At 36.6% G+C, this 20,691-nt stretch overlaps 1 protein-coding gene across 3 annotated transcripts in view; it reads right to left on the bottom strand.

Moving 5' to 3' along the window:
- The window catches only part of TRIM24 (tripartite motif containing 24), a 97,266-nt gene that overhangs the window by 55,751 nt on the left and 20,824 nt on the right, over nt 1-20,691 (bottom strand). For all 3 annotated transcript variants that reach the window (XM_035021187.1, XM_035021189.1, XM_035021188.1), the window contains one exon: nt 4,097-4,215. In XM_035021187.1, the coding sequence (XP_034877078.1) occupies nt 4,097-4,215 (119 nt within the window). The remainder of the gene's footprint in view (nt 1-4,096; nt 4,216-20,691) is intronic.

Raw genomic sequence — 20,691 nt, 5'->3', positions numbered from 1 at the left:
TGCACTGGAGATGATCCTGGTCATCTTATGGGACAGCCCAGAAGGCATGGCTACAACCCTAATTTCTCACATACTCTGTAGGACACCAGGTCAAACTATTAATCTGTTCCGTGGAAATATAACAGCAACAAAAACATGACAGTTGGACATTTGGTATCATATAGAACAAATATCTATACACTGTATTTTTATGCTAGCAGCTGGTGGTTTTGGCACTAGGGGGATGCAGTTTCAGGTTTTTTTGGTGTAGAGAATAGCCACTTGCTGCCTGAGCTCCTGGGGTCATTTCTCACATTTTTGCTACAGAAATTTGTTCACTTGGTAAATACACTTTGACCACCAATACTGAAGTTGGTTGCTTTTCTGTTAAAAATTTGCACACATTACTTTTCTAAAATCTTAGACTTCTTAAAAACACTGGTTTCCTTACTAAGGTTGACAGTTTTCTATCACCTAATACTTACTTTGTATTCTGTTTATCCCTTTCCCTTAATAAAGATTTCAGAGACTCTACTGTAGTTCCTTAAAATTCCATGTGTTTGAGGTTGATGAGCTTCTTAATAAAAAGATGCCTTAGAGAGGATCCTTGTCTGAGACACTATGTGGCCTAAATTCAAGACCAAGCCAGATAGACTTGTTTATTCTTTTTTATTCAAGTGTAATTAACATAGTGTTATATTAGTCTTAGGTGTACAATTTTATGATTCAAAAATTCTATACATCACGCAGTGTTCAACATGATAAGTGTAGTCACTTTCTTTTTTCAATAAAAAGTGTTTGCTAAATCATTCTCCTGCAAGGCCTAGACAAATGACCAACCCAATGGTGATTAGTATCCCCAGCACCCATACTGGTCTCCAGATACCATTTCCGACTAAAAGGAACCAAAGCCTCTAACAATATGTCAAAACCGAAAGCAGGGGAGACAGCACTGACTACTGTGATTTTATCGGCATGACTCAGGAATCAATGTGAGGCTCCTGTTGCCAAGATGGCACAAGTGGAGCATCACTAACAACTACTAGAACATATTTTATGTTAAAAACCCACGAATTCATAATGACATACAAACACACCACTCATTAGTCAACCTCTGAAGAATGCTAAGAAACTAAGTTACTCTCTAAAAATTAGCAACTAAAGGAAAAGAATCCAGTGTTTAACCTACCTTTCCTTTATAACCAAAGAATAAATGAAGGATGCCTTCAGTTTCTCTTCCAGCTAAGAAATACAGGGGCATGACAGAATGAGAAGGTCATAGTTTTCCAAGGCCGTAATATAATACGGGATCATGGCAGCAATCATTAATGGCCACTGACATCAGGAAAAAGAAAGACAACCAAACTCCTGTGTCTCTTGACTGAAGTACACACAGACATATGGATGAAAGTATTCTCATACCCCCTCACCCAGTGGAACCTGAAATTAAATCAGCCTCTACATTTTTACTGCCAGTGTACACAAAATACAGGAGACAGAAAAGTATGTTAAATGACTTTATGAAGATGGTCAGCAAAAGGCAGAATAAGGCTTACTATACAGGACTAACACCCAGTTTATCTAACAAATATGTTAAAAAGGGCGGAAAAAGAAAGCCACTGAAGTGAAGGGGTAATTTGAGATTAATTAAAAGACAGGGTTGAGACAAACCAACCAAATGCACTGTGTAGGCCTTACTGGATCCTTACAGAAACAAACCACTGTTTTAAAAAAGAACCACAACAATTAGCGACATTATCACTGAATGTTTGATGATATTAAGGAATTGCTGTAAATTTCTTTTATATGTTAAATTAATATGGTGGTTACATTTATAAAAAAATTATTTTTCCATAGAAATACTGAAAGGTTTATGGATTAGATGATATAATGCCTGGGAATAACTTCAACATAATACAGTGTGTGTATGTGGGGGAGTGTCAGGTTAAACATAAAATGAGTTCGTGACTACTAGGCTAGGTAATGTGTACATGGGAGTCTGTTATGTGAAACTGTCCCTTCTCTTGGTAATGCTTAAAATTATCTGTAACAAAAAGTTTTTAAAACTTTATCTTCGGCTATAAACTATCCTCAGAGCTCCAGTTTGATCACAGATGACATTACCTTAGTCTTATAGGCAAATTCAATCACATTCAAAACCAATTCTCTATCTACTTCCCTGCCCTCTTTCTCTCTGTGAAAAGTACCTACCATCCTGGTAGTGGGGTCCCTTTCACCTCCACATCCAATCAGGTATATCAAGTCCTATGTGGACTGTAACTTCTCCCCTTCCCTTCCTTATTGGTACTAGGCTAGTTCAGCTCTCATTACCTCTTGCCTAGTGCTTCCTTCATCCCACATTATCACCTCTCCTGTCTTCATTCCCAAAATATCCCTTCAAGTACCCTACTCCTGAACCAGGTTTAACAACCTCCCTAGCCTCACTTACCTAAAATGAAGATGTCAATTTGGACTATCTTTAGTTTAACTGATTATAACTTCTTCCGATTATTTTGTGACAAAACAGAGTAGATAAACTTAGTAAAACTAATTGATTATACAGAGGCATAAAGCAGCCTCTTAAATTTGTCCTTTAGATTAGAATCCCTTCAATACTCATCTCTTATCACCATCAATTCCTATAGGATCATAACTCCACCCTGTTGATTTTTTATGCTGCTTTGCTTTTGAGTTTTCTGGATTGAGCATTCACATGCACTACTTAGTTCATCTGATGAAGCATAACTGGTGAGTGATATGACTAACAAAGTATATCTAGTATACATATAATCACATATGAAGCAAAGTGACATGACACTCTAGTAGACAAAAAAAAAAATCATTGGTATTCACAGTGGAACTTTCAGAGGTGTTAAGTACTTGACACTGTCCTCACATAAATAACTGCATTTTCATGCTTTAAAGCTGGTTTCACAACAATTAGAAAGTTTATTCCCTGCACCAAGCCCTGTTCTGGCCTTTGATGAACTGTGGATACTTTTGAAACAAAAGGGATATTTAAAAAAAAATTTTGAGAGAGAGAGAGTTCAAGTGTGCACAATGGAAGGGGGAAAGGGCAGATGGAGAGGGAGAGAGAGAATTCCAAGCAGGCTCCATGCCCATATGGGGCTCAGTCACACAACCCTGAGATCATGACCTGAGCTGAAATAAAGAGATGGCTGCCTAACCAACTGAGCTACCCATGCACCCCCAAAAGGGATATTTTAGTTAGTAATGGCTATATTCATTTTAAATGAACCCTAAATTCCCACAGTTCCCCCAAGAAACAAAAAACTGAAAATGAAAAGTACAGAAACTTAGCTATGTGATTCCTGAAGTGTCCTAAACATTACTTTTTTGATTTTTACATTTTAGATTAATAATCATTTTTTCCATTGTCAGATTCTGTTCCTTCACAGATCTTATGCTCCAAATTTAAGGAAATGCCTAGAGAAATCATCAATGAATCATGATTCAAAAGTAGATTAATACACTACACTTCAGTACAGAATTAATCATAGCTCACCACCACCAGAGTACTACAATTCACCCACCAGCGACCAGACATTTAGATTGAAAGGGCCAATAGAAATGTTCTACATGTGGGTTATGGAAGTGGGGAAAAAAGAAAAACACCATTGGGTCTCTAAATCCAACACCCTGGACAATGTTACTAAATGAGGCTTTCAAAGAAATACCATGCAGAGAAGAAGACGTTCTTAAAATGCAGAAACCATACTGATCAAAGACATGGAATCTGTCATATCATTATAGAGTTCATCATTAAAACAGAAAAAAATGAAAAAGGTGGGACTTGAAATAAAAAAATCTAATTGTCAATACACAGTAAAGTTACAAAAAAATGAAATACTGTCAAATATAGAATAATGGTTTTCTCTGAAGGGATAGGGAAGGTGGGGGTACAATCGAGGCTTCTGAATTGGCACTGTTTTATTCAATAAGATGAATTATTTATTATTCTTTATTACCTTTTAAAATATTACATAATTTGATAGACATAATGGTCAATGTCAGACACCTTTTTAGAGTCCTTCAACAATTCAGGCTGCCTCATTAAGAGGAGGCAAAACATTTAAGAATTAATTAGTACACTTACCTGATTAGACTTTTCTACTGTACTGCTGGGAACCTCAGTAGTGTCCTTCACAAAAAAATTATCTATGATGTGTCTCTCTGCACATTCTTGGCTGCAAACTGGACATCGAATGACTCCAACTGGGGAAAACAAAATTGTGTTCTAAGTTTTTTTGGTTTGCACAGCATAATGATTTGATTGTATATAACTGCAAAATGATCACCGCAATAAGTTCAGTTAACATCTGTCACCATACATAGTTACAAAAGTTTTCTTCTTGTGATAAGAATTTTCAAGATCCACTCTTCTAGCTACTTTCAAATATGTAATATGGCATTAACTACAGTCACCAGGCTGTACATTACAACCCAATGACTTATTCATTTTATAACTAGAAATTTGTACCTTTTGACCCTCTTCATTCTTTCACCCACCCATGACCCTTTACACCTCAGGCAACCACCAACTGAGCTCTCATTCTAAGTTTTAATATAAATATACTAAACACAAATGAGCACATCTCATTCAAACTGTAACTGGGTTCTTTTACAACGCCCACTCTCTTCAAAGTCATATCTGCTGTTACTTAACACAAAGCAATTGTTTATGTACACATATAGATATATCCCACACCTAGTTTATTTAATAATGAATAAAAGTTTATTTTAAATGAGATGCTCCTCCAATAACCCCATAGGCTGCTCTTTTTATTGTTTAGCAAGTTCCCCGGCAGTGGTTTTCAAAATCTCATGTGGAGATTTTTTAAAAAATAGAGACTTCAGGTTTTCTCTGGACGTACAGACCAGGATTTCCGAAAGGGGAGTACAAACATACTTGTTTTGCTTGAAATCTCCATGGGAGATTAAGAAACACTATTGTGCTTCCTTTAACAAGTGCAAATATGTTCTTTTGGCGGGGGGAGGGGGGGGAATAATCTTTCATAGTGCTTGGTAAAACAGTAAGTAGTAACTATGAATGAATTAAAATCTAAATTTTTGATTAAAATTTTAAAAATTTAATATTCATTTGATGCTATAATTTGTACCAAGGAGACTGATACGGTTCCCAAGTACATTTTTTTTGTAAAATCAAATGCATAAGAATGAATATAAAGTAATCCAGAGGTCAATTTCATTTATATATATTAGCAATAAACAAATTTTTTAAATTAAAGAACCCATTTTACAGTAGCAACAAAAATATACTGAGTACTCAAAAGTAATTGTTTTAAATATATAAGGCCATTCTGGAGAAAAATGTTAAGCTATATTTAGAAATATTAAAATATATCTAAGTAAAGAAAAACCATGTTCATGATGGTAAAGATACCAATTCTCCCCAAACATATTTATAGATTCAGTGCAATTTTAATAATCCCAACAGGAATTTCAATAGAATTTTGACAAGCTGGGGGGATATGCCTACCAAGTAAAGGACTTATTCTAAAGCTATGGTAATTAAAATGGTGTGAAATTTATGTAAGGATTAAAAAAAAAGTGGAACAGAATACACATACCAGAAACAGGCTCACATATAAGTACATTTTATACATGGTAGATGTGGCACTAGAGATCAATGGGAAAAGGGATGAACTTTTCATGGTGCTACAGTTCTCCAAAGTGGGAGGGGGATGAATTAGATCACTACTCAATTAAAAATGAGAGTTCTTTTAAAAGATTAAGAACCTTAAAACCTTCACAAAGAAATATAAGAGAACATCTGTGTAAACTTAGAGCAGGAATAAATTTCTAAAGCAAGAAACAAAAAGCAAGAGATTAAGGGAAAGATTAATGAATTTGATTTCATTTACATTCAGAACTATAGCTAGCCAAAAGATTACCATGAAGAAAGTGACAAGACAAGGTTCAAACTGGGAATGATATACCTAGTATGTGCTACTAACAAAGAATTAATAATAAAAATCTGCAAATTATGTGACAATGCATTTCACAAAAGAGTAAGATTGAGTAAACATATTTTTCCTTATTCCTCTATATAAACACAGCTAAAAACTCTAGGTGTTCTATATGAAACAATCATAAGAAGACTGAAAGGTAGAGAGAAGGCAGCAGACTAGCTAGAGTCCTCAGGACCCAAGGAACGATACAGTGGTGAGTTCACTGGATTTTCTTTTAGCCTCATATATTCCAAAGTCGGCAGTCATGACGTCACCATCCTATGAATATCAACAGGTGTAAACAAATAAACAAAAAAATCCCACAGAAACCTGCTCTCTTTATCCTAAGGACCAGGAAATGGGCAGCCTACAGAGACAAAACTTTTAGACAATAACTGCTCTACTCCAGGAAAACACCACAGATAAAACTGTGCTCCTCTTCCCACCAGCAAAGGCCCAGTGGGAAGTCTAGACTTCCACCCTGGCCAAGCAGAAACCAAGTACTCCAACCACACACTGCTGTGTCTGTCAGAGAAGACTGGTGGGGAGCTGGGGCTTTTATCCTTACTGGGCACTAATGAGGCCCCCTGCAGTATTAGCAGGGACCACGGGAAAAGCATGAATCTTGCCCCTCCATGACAGTAATGAGGTACTCCTCTACCTCTATGCTGGAGAGGCGTTAAAAAGGATTATTGGACACTCAGAACTTTTACTACTGCCTACCAGTAACCTCCTCTGTCCTCACTCCTTAAATGGGTGAATGAAGAACAATGGGAAGCAGTAAACAGACACCCACGCCCCTATTACCCAGGGAGGTATCAAGAGGTATCAAGAGACTTCCACACCATCCACCAGTAGTAAGGAGGAGGCTCTCCCCTTCCAGATGTTAAAGGAGGCAGCATAAGGAACATGGTCTTCAATTTCAACCTCACAGGAGACAGAAAATAAGAAATATAAGAGCAGAGACAATGGAATTGAAAACTGAAAAGTCAAACAAACAAAAAGCTGGTTATTTGAAAAGGCCAATAAAATTAACAAACCTTCAACAAGACTGAAGATGGTAAAGGAGAAGACACAATTTACCAAACAAAGAATGAAAAAGGGAAGAGCACTACAGATGATGTGGACATCAAAAGGATAGTAGAGGAATACTAACACTAGTCACAGAAATTTAACAAGTGAAACAAATTACTCAAAAAGTGCAAACTACTAGGACTTATCCAGTATGAAATAATTTGAATAGCCCTATAGCTATTTGGAAATTGGCTCCAAACAAACTGAAATACTTAGGTGTAAACCTAGCAAAACATGTATTGGACTTTTATGCTGAAAACTACAAAATGCTGATGAGAGCAATCAAAAATCATCTAAATAAATGAAGAGACACAGAGTGTTCATGGATAGGGATAATCACTGTAGTAAAGATGTCAATTCTCCTTAATGTGAGCTGTGGGTTTAACACAATTCCTAATATCCCAGCAACATTTTTTTGTAGATATAGACAAGATTTCAAAATTTATATAGAAAGGCAAATGTACAATAGTAGCTAAATCAGTACTGAAAAGAAACAGGAACTGTTCTATCTAATATCAAGATACTATATAGCTACTGTAACGAAAAATATCTGTTACTGATCAAGGGACAGACAAAGATGAATTGTGAAGATGAAAAAAAACAAAAACAAAACACCACTACACACTGGGAGAAAATATTGCAGAGCACAGATCTGACAAAGGATTCATATCTACAATATATAAAGAACTCTCAAAACTCAACAATGAAATAACAAACATCCCAATTAGAAAATGGGCAAAACACATGAAGAGACATTTCACCAATGAGGATATACACATGGCAAATAAGCATGCAATAAGAAGTTCCACATCACTAGCCAACAGGTAAATGCAAATTAAGATCAAGATGAGATACGAGTACAAAGCTATTGTCACTATGTTTTATTTTGGATCTCTCATACATTCTCAGTGGGAATATAAAATAGTTTGGCAGTTTCTTAAAAATTAAACATAACATTTATCATATGAATTAACAATCTCACTCCTGGGCATTCCAATGGAATAAACTTAAATCCACAAAAAATCTGAACACTGGCTTAATTCAGTGTTATTCAAAATAGCCTCAAACTTGAAAAGACCCAAATCTCCTTAAAGAAGTTAATGATTAACCAAACTGTGGTATATCCATACCATGGAATGCTAGTCAGCAATAAAAGGGAAATAACTATTAATACATGCAACAAATTGAATGGATCTTAAGAGTATCATTCTGAGTGAAAAAAGCTAATTTCAAAAGGTCACTTATGAATGATTCCATTTACATAATATTCTCAAAATAACAGGATTATAGAGATTAGTGCTTTGCCTGAAGTTAAGGATGATGGAGTATGTGGAAAGGAAAGGGTAGATATGACTACAAAGAGAGCTTTGGTAGTGATGGAATAAAACAAGAACACAACTATCTTGATTGTGATGATGGATATATGAATCTACACATGTGATAAAGTGGCAAAGAACTATAGGCACTATTTTACCAATGTTAATTTTCTTGTTTTGATTTGTACTAGTTACAGAAGATGTAATCATTGGGAAAAACTGTGTACCTTAGATCTCTCTGTAAATTCCCATCAATCTATTATCAAAATATAAAGTAAAAAACAAAACAAAACAAAAACACCCTAAAATGAACTAACATTTATTTAGCGTTCTCCTTAAATGCACTGCATTATCCTCATAAAGAAGAGGAAACAGATCAGAAACTCTGGTTAACCTGATCAAGGTCACACAGCACTGGAATTATGATTTGAACCCTTGGCTGACGGACCCAAGTGCAGGCTCTGTACTACTACACTTTACAAAAATGTTTAGAAAACCATGGGTTAATAGGTCATGTCATTTTAATAGATAAGATATTAGTCCACGAATCAAGAATCCCATTTGTGGCTCTCTTTTCCTTCCTGGCTGCTTTAAGCTCAGCTGCCATCATGAATGACAAAATAACCACGTGGACTGGGAAGTTCATGACCAACCGACTACTTCAGCAGAAACAGATGGTCATTGATGTTCTTCACCTGGAAAAGACAGAAATTCTGGAAAAACTAGCCAGAATGTACAAGGCCACACCAGATGTCATCTTTGGATTCAGAACCCATTTTGGTGGTGGCAGGACAACTGGCTTTGGCATGATTTATGATTCTTTGAATTATGCAAGGAAAACGGAACCCAAACATAGACTTGCAAGACATGGCCTATATGAGATGAAAAAGACGTCAAGAAAACCTCACAAGGAACCCAAGGACAGAATGAAGAAAGTCAGGTGGACGGCAAAAGCCAGTGTTGGTGCTGGCAAAAAGAAGGAGTAAAAATTCTGCAGTGACTTTACCTGTGGTGATTCTGCAGATTCTTCATGAGAGGATTAATAAATTAAGAACTTAAAAAAAAAAAAAAAAAAAGAATCCCAGTTGTGTAAGGTGCTGAATTTGACCTAAATGAGTTTAAATCCAAATAAATGCTAACTTAACAATACCTTTTAACCATAAAGTGAAGAGGAAAATGTAATTTTTTTTTTAAAGATTTCAATTTTTTTTTTAAAGAGATCTCTACACCCAAAGTGGGGCTCGAACTCACAACCCCGATCAAGAGTTCCATGTTCTACTGACTGAGCAAGCCAGGTGCCCCGGAAAATGTAACTTTTATTCAACCAAGTCTGAGTACATTTATAGTTCTTCTGCACAAATTGGAAGACATTAGCATCTAGAATATATCCTTTCAGAAACTGGAAAGATTAAGATCTGATTAAAGAAAAAATAATTCCCTAAGAATTGTGGAGATTTTTACTTTAATCATCCATCACTGTGTATTTAATGGCCACAGTTGCTTCTTTTTGTTAATTAGGTTGAAAAATTTTTAAGTGGTACATAACTTCCTTTAAGTCTGTTTTCAAATGTTAACCTTTGATGACACCTGCACCCCCACCCACCTTCCTACCTTGTTCTCTTTTCCCTCCTGGCATTTATCCTTCTGTTTATTTATGTTTATTATTTATTGTCTGGAGATCTCAAACAGAATGTAAATCCCATGAGAGCAGAGATTTTTCTCTCTTTAGCTCACCAATATTCCAAAGCACCTAAAAATGTACCTGCCATAGTGCTCAGTAAGTATTTGGTGAATGATAAATAAACTCCTTTAATAATACACATACCCTATGATTCACAATTTCAATACTGAGAAACTCTTATACTTCAGCATCAGGAGATATGTTCAAGAACGTTCATCACAGCATTTTTCATAAAAGCACACAACTGGAAACAATCCAAATGTCCATCAACAGTAGAAAGAAAATACTGTGATATATTCAAATAATAAAATACAGCAATGAAATCAATGCAATTAAACTACAGATATCAACATGACTGAATTCCAAAAAATATTATGTTGAGTGAAGAAAGGAAGTCCTAAAAGAATACATTCACCATTTAAGTTCAAAAATCCAAATACAATCCAAATAAAATATTATATAGGAAAGCATACATAGATGATCAACTATAAAGAAAAGCCAAGGGAATGATTAGCACACAAGTCTGAACAGTGGCTAGGCCTAGGAAAAGGGAAAGCAGCAGCAGCTCCTCTCAGTACTAACTTCAACCCATCTATTGTTCCTGAACTAAACTGCTTCCAAGGCCTAAAAGCAAGGGGAGACGAATGGGTGCAAATGAGACCTCAGGCCCAGTGATAACACCTGCTGGCTTTTGTCAGAGCTCTAACTCTAGACTAGTTACTAGATGACTAGTAACCCTCAGAGCAAACCAGCTCTAGCAAATTAATTAAATATAATCCCCACCTTACAGATCAGAAAACTGACCACCATCACTTGCCCAGGGTCATAAAACTACTAAGTGGCAAATCTGGGATTTCAATCCTGCCTCATGACACATCTTCTACACATTCCACATGGAACATATTTAAATTAAAGAGATAGAATATGGAGTTTAAAACCATATAGACCTAGCTTATTCCTCTTTATTGATTGCCCTATAACTCTTAAATCCTTTTGAGCCTCTATTTCCTCTTCTGTAAAACAACAGTAGATGATAATCATGATAATGGTTACCATATTGAGAGTCTGCTGTGTTCCAGTTATTGTGCTAAATGTTTCACACTCATTAGAACAAATTTGAGGCAGGACTGTTGTAAGGATTATACGAATAAATGTATAAAAAGGGCCTAATGATGTCAGGCTGGTACCTGGCAAACCTGTGTATTATAATCTTTGTGCCTTCCAATTAAAATCAGGTAATAAGTGACTCCTTCTGAAAGGATCAGCATGACCTCATCTATCTGATTCCCTCAAAGTATTATCTACTAATGCTATAAATGATTTCAGAGTCATAAATGCACGTCTACCTAAAAATAACAACAGGAAAACAAACAAATACATAAATAAAAGTAACAATGAGACTAAATGTTGGGTGTATCTTAAATTTGTGTCTCTACCCAAACTTCATTCCAAGCTCACAATTTATTAGTACAAGAAAAACCAGACATTGTATATCATACTGTAAACAGGTGAACACCTATACGAAGAAAGTGATTCTTTTGACACACTATCCTGGGAAAACTGGGAATACTGTGAAAACAATTCAACCCCCATTTCTGGAAAGGGAAAAGTTGAAATCCAAAAGACAAGCAGGGAGTCAACTTTATAATTAAAAAGAAAGAGTAAAGCAAATGGATCTCACAAATGCTATAAATTGCTTCTCTTAGCTAATACCAAAAGTAAGAATATGGAGTACGTCCTGGGAAGAAGCTAAACAAGGAAATCACCTATTTACTGAAACAATTAACACTTCAGTATATTTTTCTGCATTTTAAAGGAAAAGGACTGAAGTTATATGTTCATTATCCATCTAAATGTAAGTTTCTATGTTTACTAAATGAAGTCATGAAACATGTTTGGATAATTATAAGGTTATAAAACATGAATCATAGGAAATTAATGACAGCATAAATTATACACTTATAAAAGCACGTGGACCTAAAATGAACTTATTAAGATTTGGTATTACTCTTTTTTCTACAAATTAAATGTTTACAGCTTTTGGGTTCTGAGACAGGAATATTATCTGCTCTTTTTTTGTGAAGTTTTTGTTTCTAAACCTAAGCATAATGCAGAACTTATGCTTTGACATTAAGTACCAGGAATGACTGGCAACTCTGACTACTCATCTCCACAAGAGAGACATATATGGATTTAAAGCCTTTTTTTTTTTTTTTAAAGGTTTTATTTATTTGACAGAGAGAAAGACAGCCAGAGAGGGAACACAAGCAGGGGGAGTGGGAGAGGGAGAAGCAGGCTTCCCGCGGAGCAGGGAGCCCGATGCGGGGCTCAATCCCAGGACCCTGGGATCATGACCTGAGCCGAAGGCAGATGCTTAATGACTGAGCCACCAGGCGCCCCTAAAGCCTCTTTATTAAACACTGTGGATCAGAGACACAAGTGAGTTGAATGATAGTATCATGAGATGGATCACCACCAATCAGGAAACTACAGTCCAACATCCACTGGAGTTTTAAAAAGTAGAGGATATATACAGCGCAAAATAATGCTCTGTCCATGGTCCTATCAATACCATTGATGGCTTCCTACTTAAGCATACATACACATGTGTATAACAAAAGACCTAATTAAATACTATCTACAAGAAACCCAATTAGTACACACACAGTTTTAAAAAGGAAAAGGATAGAAACAGATACACATTCAACAATAAGCCCATAAAACCTGGAGGACTTTGTAATAATATCAGAGTACACAAAAGAACAAGAACTATTACCAGATATAATGTGGGGACAATGCATAATGATAAAGGGGTCAATTCCCTACAAGGACATATAATCCTAAATGCACATTTAATTAACAGAGCTTCATCACACAATGCAACAACTGACACAGCTGAAAAAAGAAACAGACAAATCCACATGATAGAGATTTTAACTTTCCTCTCAGAAATCAGTAAGAATAGTAGACTTAAAAAGGATATAAAAGATTTGAAAAGAATCAAATAACTTGATGCAATTGATGTTTAAAGAATACCCAATGTTAGTAGAATATATATTCTTTAAGTGTGATTAGAATATTTACCAAGATATACCATATGCTGGGCAACAAAACAAGTATGAATAAATTAAAAGAACTAAAAACATACAAAATATGTTCCATGACCACAGTGAGATAAACTTGGGAATTAGAAACAGAAAGAACTGGAAAATCCCCAACTCTGTGGAAATTGAACAAATGATTTCCATGTTAATGAAGAAAGGCATAAAAAAAAAAAAAATCAATGATCTATGAAGCTTCCATGTCAAGAATCTAGAAAAAGAATTGCAAATTAATCCTAAAGAAAGTAGAATGAAGGAAATGAGTAGAAACTACTGGGAAAAAAAAAAAAGAAGAAGAAAAGAAAATGGGAATAAAGGAAAACAAGGCAATGAAACTGAAGTCAGTTTTGGGGGGGGGTTGTTAAAATTAATAATCTAGCTAGACTGATCAAAAAAAAATCAGAAATAAAAATAGAGGCCATTGCACAGATTTTGTGGACCTTAAATAGTATGGGAATATTGTGATCAACTTGATTAAATGTATTAATTTTTTGAAAGAAAACCTGAATAGCCCTGTATCAATTAAAGAAACTGATTTTGTATTTTATAACTTTCCCAAAGAGAAAAGTCTACCTCTAGAAGGAGGTGACTGGTGAATTCTGCAAACATTTAAAGAAAATTTTAACTCTAAACAACTCTTAGAAAACAGAGAAGGAACACACTTCTCATCTTATTTTATAAGGCCAGTAATGCCCTGATACTAAAATCAGATGCAGTCATTACCAGGACAGAAAAGTACAGATCAGTATGTCTCATGAACAAAGATGAACAAAAATCATTAACAAAATATCAGAATATCAATTTCAGAAACATATAAAAAGGATAACCCATCATGGTTAAGTTTATTACAGAAATGCAAGGCTGGCTGAGCATTCAAGTCAATTAAAGTAATTCACTATATTAACAAAATAGCATAGGATCATCCTTGAAAAATTCAGCACCCATATAAGATAAAGAAACTTCCAGCACCCTAGGAATAGAAGGAAACTTCCTCAACCTGATAAAAGTCATATATGAAAATCTTATACCAAACATATTTAATGATGAAATAGTAAATGCTTTCTGGTGTGACTTGGAAGAAACCAACGACTTCCACTCACAACTTCTATTCCAAGCTGTTTTAGTTAGTGCAAAAAAGTCAAGATAAAGAAATAAAGGGTAAACAGGTTGGAAAGGGAGAAGTAAAACTGTTTCAAGTCACAGGAAACATAATCACCTATGTAAAAAATTGTAAAGCATACACACATAAAAACAAAACAAACACAACACATGAAATACTTAGGAATACTTTTAACAAACTATATGTAAGACCTGTATAATGAAAATTAAGAAACAAAATTAATGATTACCCTTAAAAGAGACAGTAAACATGTTCCTGGATTGGAACATTCAATATGGCTAGGATGTTCCTTCTCCTCAAACTGAGCTAATAAAGATTCAGTGGAATCCCAATTAAAATCCCAGCAGGCTTTTTGTAGAAACTGACAAACTGATGCTAAAATTTATATGAAAATGCAAAAGGACAAAGAATAGCAAAAACAATTTGAAAAATAACAAATTTGGAGGACTTACGTGATCTGATTTCAAGACTTACTATAGAGCTACAGTAATCAAGACAGGATGGTATTTATGTTAAGGACAGAAATACAAACAATGGAACAGAAGGGACTCCAAAAATAGACATATACATATAGAATATAATACAAGTATTTAATCATTGTCTCAAAAAGGATTGAGAGCAAATACAACTAAGAATTTTATAAAAATGATAAATCCTACCGAGAAATAATCTTAAAAGCGAAGGAAAAAAGATTATCAAACAGGACGAAAGTAAGACTTATTACCTACTTCTCATCAACAATGGAAATCAGAAGACAGTAGAAAGACATTTTCCAAGTGTTAAATACAATAATAATTGCCTCGCCAGACCTCTAAACCCAGTAGAAGTATCTTTAAAGATCAATTAAGATGCACTACTGGAGAGATAAACAACTTTATAATATATGATCTGGCCAATCAACCTCAATACTATTCTACCAGCAAATCTTTACTAGACATTCTTTGCTTCCTGATAGGATGCGATATGAAGAATATAATATTATTATCTAACAAGGTTCAACCTGAATTTAATCACCTAAACTTCTAGTTGAGAGGAATGACTTAAAGAGCCTATAAGGAAACACCACAGAAATCCAGAATGCAAAGTATTTTACCAATCCAACTGATTGGTTCTTTCCACCAAGTCCAAATAATAGAAACAGGGATAGCAGAGGGAACTATTCTAGATTAAGAAAGACTTAAGAAACATAATAACTAAATGTGGTTAATCCTTGACTGGATTCCGGTTTGAACAAAACAGCCATAAACGACATTTTGAGGACAATATGGTAAATGTGAAATTGCACTTGACTTAGAATATTGGAAAATAATAGCTATTTAGTTACCCATGATAATGATGTGAGATTATCCAGGTGGATTGTTCTTATTTCATGTTAAGGTATTTAAGGATGAAATGCCAAATCAAATCTGTGATTTACTTTAAGTTTTTTTTTAGATTTTATTTATTCATTTGAGACACAGAGATACAGAGAGAGAGAGAGAGAGAGAGAGAGAAAGCATGAGCAGGGAGAGAGGCAGAGGGAGGGGGAGAAGCAGGCTCCTCACTCAGTCAGGAGCCCAATGTGGGGCCCGATCCCAGGACCCTGGGATCCCGACCTGAGCCGAAGGCGGATGATTAACCATCTGAGCCACCCAGGAGCCCCTGTGATTTACTTTAAAATAGCAGTAAAAATTGGGCGCCTGAGTGGCTCAGTCAGTGAAGTGTCTGCCTTCGGCTCAGGTCATGATGTCAGGGTCCTGGGATCAAGCCCCACATCAGGCTCCCTGCTTAGTGGGGAGCCTGCTTCTCTCTCTCCCACTCCCCCTGCTTGTGCACTTGCTCTCTCTCTAATAAACTTAAAACCTAAATAATAATAATAATTAAAAATAAAATAAAATAAAAAATAGCAATAAAAATGGCAGCAAAGGATGTCAAAACAAAAACAAAAACAAAAACAAACCAGCAGCTTCTGGGGTTGCTCTCTCCACCAAAACAAACATTAAGCTGGAAAAACACTATCTGCACTATTTCAGAACTCTGGAGCTCACTCAGACATTTATAGCAACCAGAGAAATGCTTAATAGAGACAGATGCTGCTGAACTTTGGTAAAAGAGCTGCTTGGGTAAACCAATTACCATGCCTCCTTCCTTAATCCTGTTGTAATGTGGGGACAGCAGCCTGCATTCCTCAAGTGGCTGGCTGGTTCCAAGGTGGAGAGTAAAGACCTTGTACTCTAAAATTTTGGAGTTGTGTGATTTGGGTAGTATGAGGCTCCCTGAGGGTCAGCTAGGATGCCTGGCTTAATTAGCACCCCCAGGAAACAACAGCTTCTTTGGTGGCATCTATCAGAACATCTAAAGAGGCATATACACTTAAAAAAAAAAATCCACAAACTAAAATAAAAAAAAAGACAAAACAAAAAAAACCCTCTGAGATGTCACAGGCTGAGTGCCAAGATAACAGGTCAGTAATAGGCAAAAGGAAGGCTTTGAGAAAACAGTTTAGAAAAGTCACTATACAAATAGACAACTGAAGACCTCAACAAGCAACAAAATCAATTCCTGAAGAGAACCTGATTTCCAGAGTTACCACAACATGCTGCTCGAAATGTTGTTTTCAACAACAAAAAATTACAAAGCATTCAAAGAAACCAGGAAATAAAATTCATTCATAGGAAACAAGAAACAGAAATGGCAGATCTGAACAGTTAGAAGAAATAATCAGCAATCCAATATGAAGAGAAGAATGAAAATAATGATGAAGAAAGTTGAACAGAACCTGAGGGACCTGCAGGATAATCCAAAAAAATAATGGTTGAAAACCTCCTAAATATGATGAAAGACATGAATCTACCTATCTAAGAAGTAGGGGGTCTGGCGGGGGGGTGGGGGTGGGGGTGGGTGGAGGGAACTCCAAGCAAGTTAAACACAAAGATATCTGGTTATTACGGTAACTCTAGAACTCTTGACAGTTCCACTGCTCATGGATCGCTGATTTTTCCTTGTTGACGGAGGAAACAGTTCATTTGTGACTTTTCCAAACTATATTGTAAAGTATGTATATATTCCTTATTGAGTGTAGTCACTGAAGTTTCTGTTCCATGCTGTCTGGTGGCCAGCTGGTAACCTGATGAAGATTTCCTTAAATATCTAGCTCCAAAAGGTGAAGGAGGTACGATCATTTTAAATTTCAGCAAACATCAATGTCCCATCCTCAGGAATCTGTTAGATCAATCAAAACACACAACCCCAAATTTCTGGAGCCCTCCACCAAAGAGCAACAGCCCCTCCCTTCAATCAAACACTCTGCTGGTTCTTTTAAGAGTCTGACCAAGATCCAGAGTCTAAAATAGTTGATTCTAGTCATTTTCTCCAGCTTATTATTGGTTGTTTCACTGAAGACACTGACCCCTACGAAGTCCTACTGTGTCATTATGCATGATGTCACTTTGACTGGATAAGAATTTAAAACTATTGTACATCAAACAGCACTATCAAGAGGGTGAAAACACAACACACAGAAAGGGAGAAAAATATTTCCATATCACATATTTAATAAGGCTTTAATATCTAGAATATATAAAGAAACCCCACAACTCAACAACAAAAATTCAGTACCAGGCAAAGGACTTGAATAGACATATCTCTAAAAAAGATACACAAACAAGTAGGCATATGAAAGGATTCTCATCATTAGTCATCAGGGAAATGTAAATCAAAACCACAGTAAGATACTACTTCACACCACAAGAATGGCTATTATTCAAAAAAGGAATGAAAGTGTTGCAGAGGATGGAGGATGTGGAGAAACCTGACACTCATACACTGCAGGTGGCATACAGCAGATAAAATTCTGCCAATGCAAAGAGTTTGGTAGTTCCTCAAAGAGTTAAACGTAGAATAATTATATGATCTAGAAATTCCAGTCCTAGGTATATGCCCCCTAATACTGAAAATAGGACTCAAAAATATGTTTGTACACCGCTGTCCACAGAAGCATTATTCACAATAGTGGAATGGTGGCTGCCTCCATCACAGATGAAGGAATAAATAAAATGGTTGTATTGGTAAAATAGAGTATTATCTGACCATTAAAAGAAATGAAATTCTGATACATGCTACAACACTGATAATCCTTTACAATACTAAGTAAACCAGACAAAAAAGGGAAAATGATATATAATTCTACTTATATGAGGTATCTACAATAGGCAAATTCAGAAAGAAAGTGAAACAGAGGTTACCAGGGACAGGGAGGGGGAAATGAGTTATTGCTTAATGAGTACAGAATTTCTATTTAGGATGATGAAAAACATTCTGGGAATGGTGGTGATGGTTACACAACATAATAACTGTACCTAATGACATGAAACTGTAGGCTTGAAAATGATTAAAATGGAGGGCATCTGGATGGCTCACTAGTTTATATGTCCAACTCGATTTCAGCTTAGGTCATGATCTCAGGGTTGTGAGACTGAGCCCTGAGTTGGGCTCCGCGCTGGGCATGGAGCCTGCTTAAGATTCTCCCTCTCTCTCTGCCCCCCACGCCCAACTCTTTCTCTCAAAAAAAAAGCTAAAATGGTGAATTTTACATTATGTATATTTTACCACAGTAAGAAAATACTCAAAGAGCTGGTAAGGCATAGTAGAGTAAACCCAAATAAATTACAAGAAAATCAGTTAACTACCATAGTTTCTCAAGCGAAACAAAACCTGAAGAGTCTTATAGATAAAACTGAATCCAGAGTAAAAAGTCTTCCCACAAAGCAAAGCACAAGCCCTGACTACTATTATATATTCAAGAAAGAAATAATTCCAATCTTACACAAACTCTCACAGAATTGAAAAGGTAGCGCTCTCCAATTCATTTTTATGAAGCTCATATAACTCTACAGGAAAGCTCGTAAGTAGTATATAAAAGGAAAATCACAGGAGAAGAGCAGGAAGATGGCAATGGAGTAGGAGGACCCTAGGCTCACCTCATCCCATGAACACAACTTGTTAACTACCAAATTATCCTAAATACCCCAGAATATGACCTGAAGATTGACAGAACAAACTCCACAACTAAAGGGAGAGAAGAAGCCACACTGAAGAAGACAGGAAAGGTGGAGATGTGATTTAGAGGAGAAACAGATTATGGCTGCTGCAGAGGGGAGGGAGCCATGGTCACAGAGAAGGGTGAGAGAATTAGAGAGGAAGAGGGAGCAGCAGAGGGAGAGAGAGAGGAGCACACAAAGGGGAACACACAAGGAGAACATTTCCACCAACCCACTGGCTTAGAAAACAAGAAGGGCTGGATCTCACGAGTTTTTGCAATCAGTGGGGCTTAAAGCCTGGAGTTTTAAAGGTCAGTGGGCTTGACTCTCATAGAGCCCCAAGGGCACTTTGCTGCTCCCAGAGAGAAGGCAGGCAAACCACCCAGGAGCACACAGTGTGGAAAAAGTGATCTTAAGAGTGCCTGGGGCACACATTGGGGAAATTTTTTTGTTCCTCTCAGAGAGGGTCCCTGAGAGGTAGAGTTCACAGTGGCACCTCTCAAATAACAAAGCAGCTGGCTGGTGCCATTTCCCTCCTCCCACTCCCCCCAAATAAGCACAGAGCCACATGTGGGAAAGCAACACAGTACCAACAATGGCTGCCTAATTTGCTTACACCAAGCACAAACCCCTGGTGGAACTGCCATTCTCAGTCACAACTGCCTCAGGCCCAGCATGGCTGGTCCCTCCCTCAGAAGACCAGCACAAACCCCAGCCCTTGCCACCTCTCCTGACCAGAGAGTTTTGCAGGGCTTCTGTTCTGGTGGAGGTGGTAACAGGACTCATTTCACAAGCAAACCAAAGCACACCTAGTTAAACCTTGCCACACTCAGGCCAGGGACCAAACACTGCCCAGAGCGGGCAAAGAGAGCCTCTACAGACAACACGCCTGAAGGACAGAGCAGCCAGAACACAACAGCAGAGCAGATGCAGCACACACCAGAGACACTTTCTGCAGCACCAGGCCCTGGGCATTACATGATCTCTTCCTCATAAGTCCATTACTTTCAGAAGCAGGAGATATACCTGGTTTTCTAACACAGAGAAGGATGCAGAGAACAGAGAAATTTATTCAAATAAGAGAACAAGATAAGGCCAGGGACTGAGATCTAAATGAAATAGATATAAGTAACATGCCTGATGGAGAATTTAAACTAATGATCATAAAGATACTTACTGGGCCTGAGAAAAGAATGGAAGACATCAGTGAGAACCTTACCACAGAGATAAAAGAGTTAAAGAATCAATCAGAGACAAAGCATGCAATAAGCGAGGTTAGAAACATGCTTAATGCAATGAACAGCAGGCTGTAAGAAGCAGAAGAATGAATGAATGACCTAGAAGACAAAGTAATAGAAATTAATCAAGCTGAACAAGAGAGAGAAAGAATAATGGAACATGAGAACAAA

This window comes from Mirounga leonina, unplaced genomic scaffold (assembly GCF_011800145.1).
Source record: "Mirounga leonina isolate KUSES-001 unplaced genomic scaffold, KU_Mleo_1.0 Mir_174, whole genome shotgun sequence".
Lineage (NCBI taxonomy): Eukaryota > Metazoa > Chordata > Mammalia > Carnivora > Phocidae > Mirounga > Mirounga leonina.
Note: the sequence above shows the minus strand (reverse complement) of the source record. Positions and strands in the feature narration are given on the sequence as shown.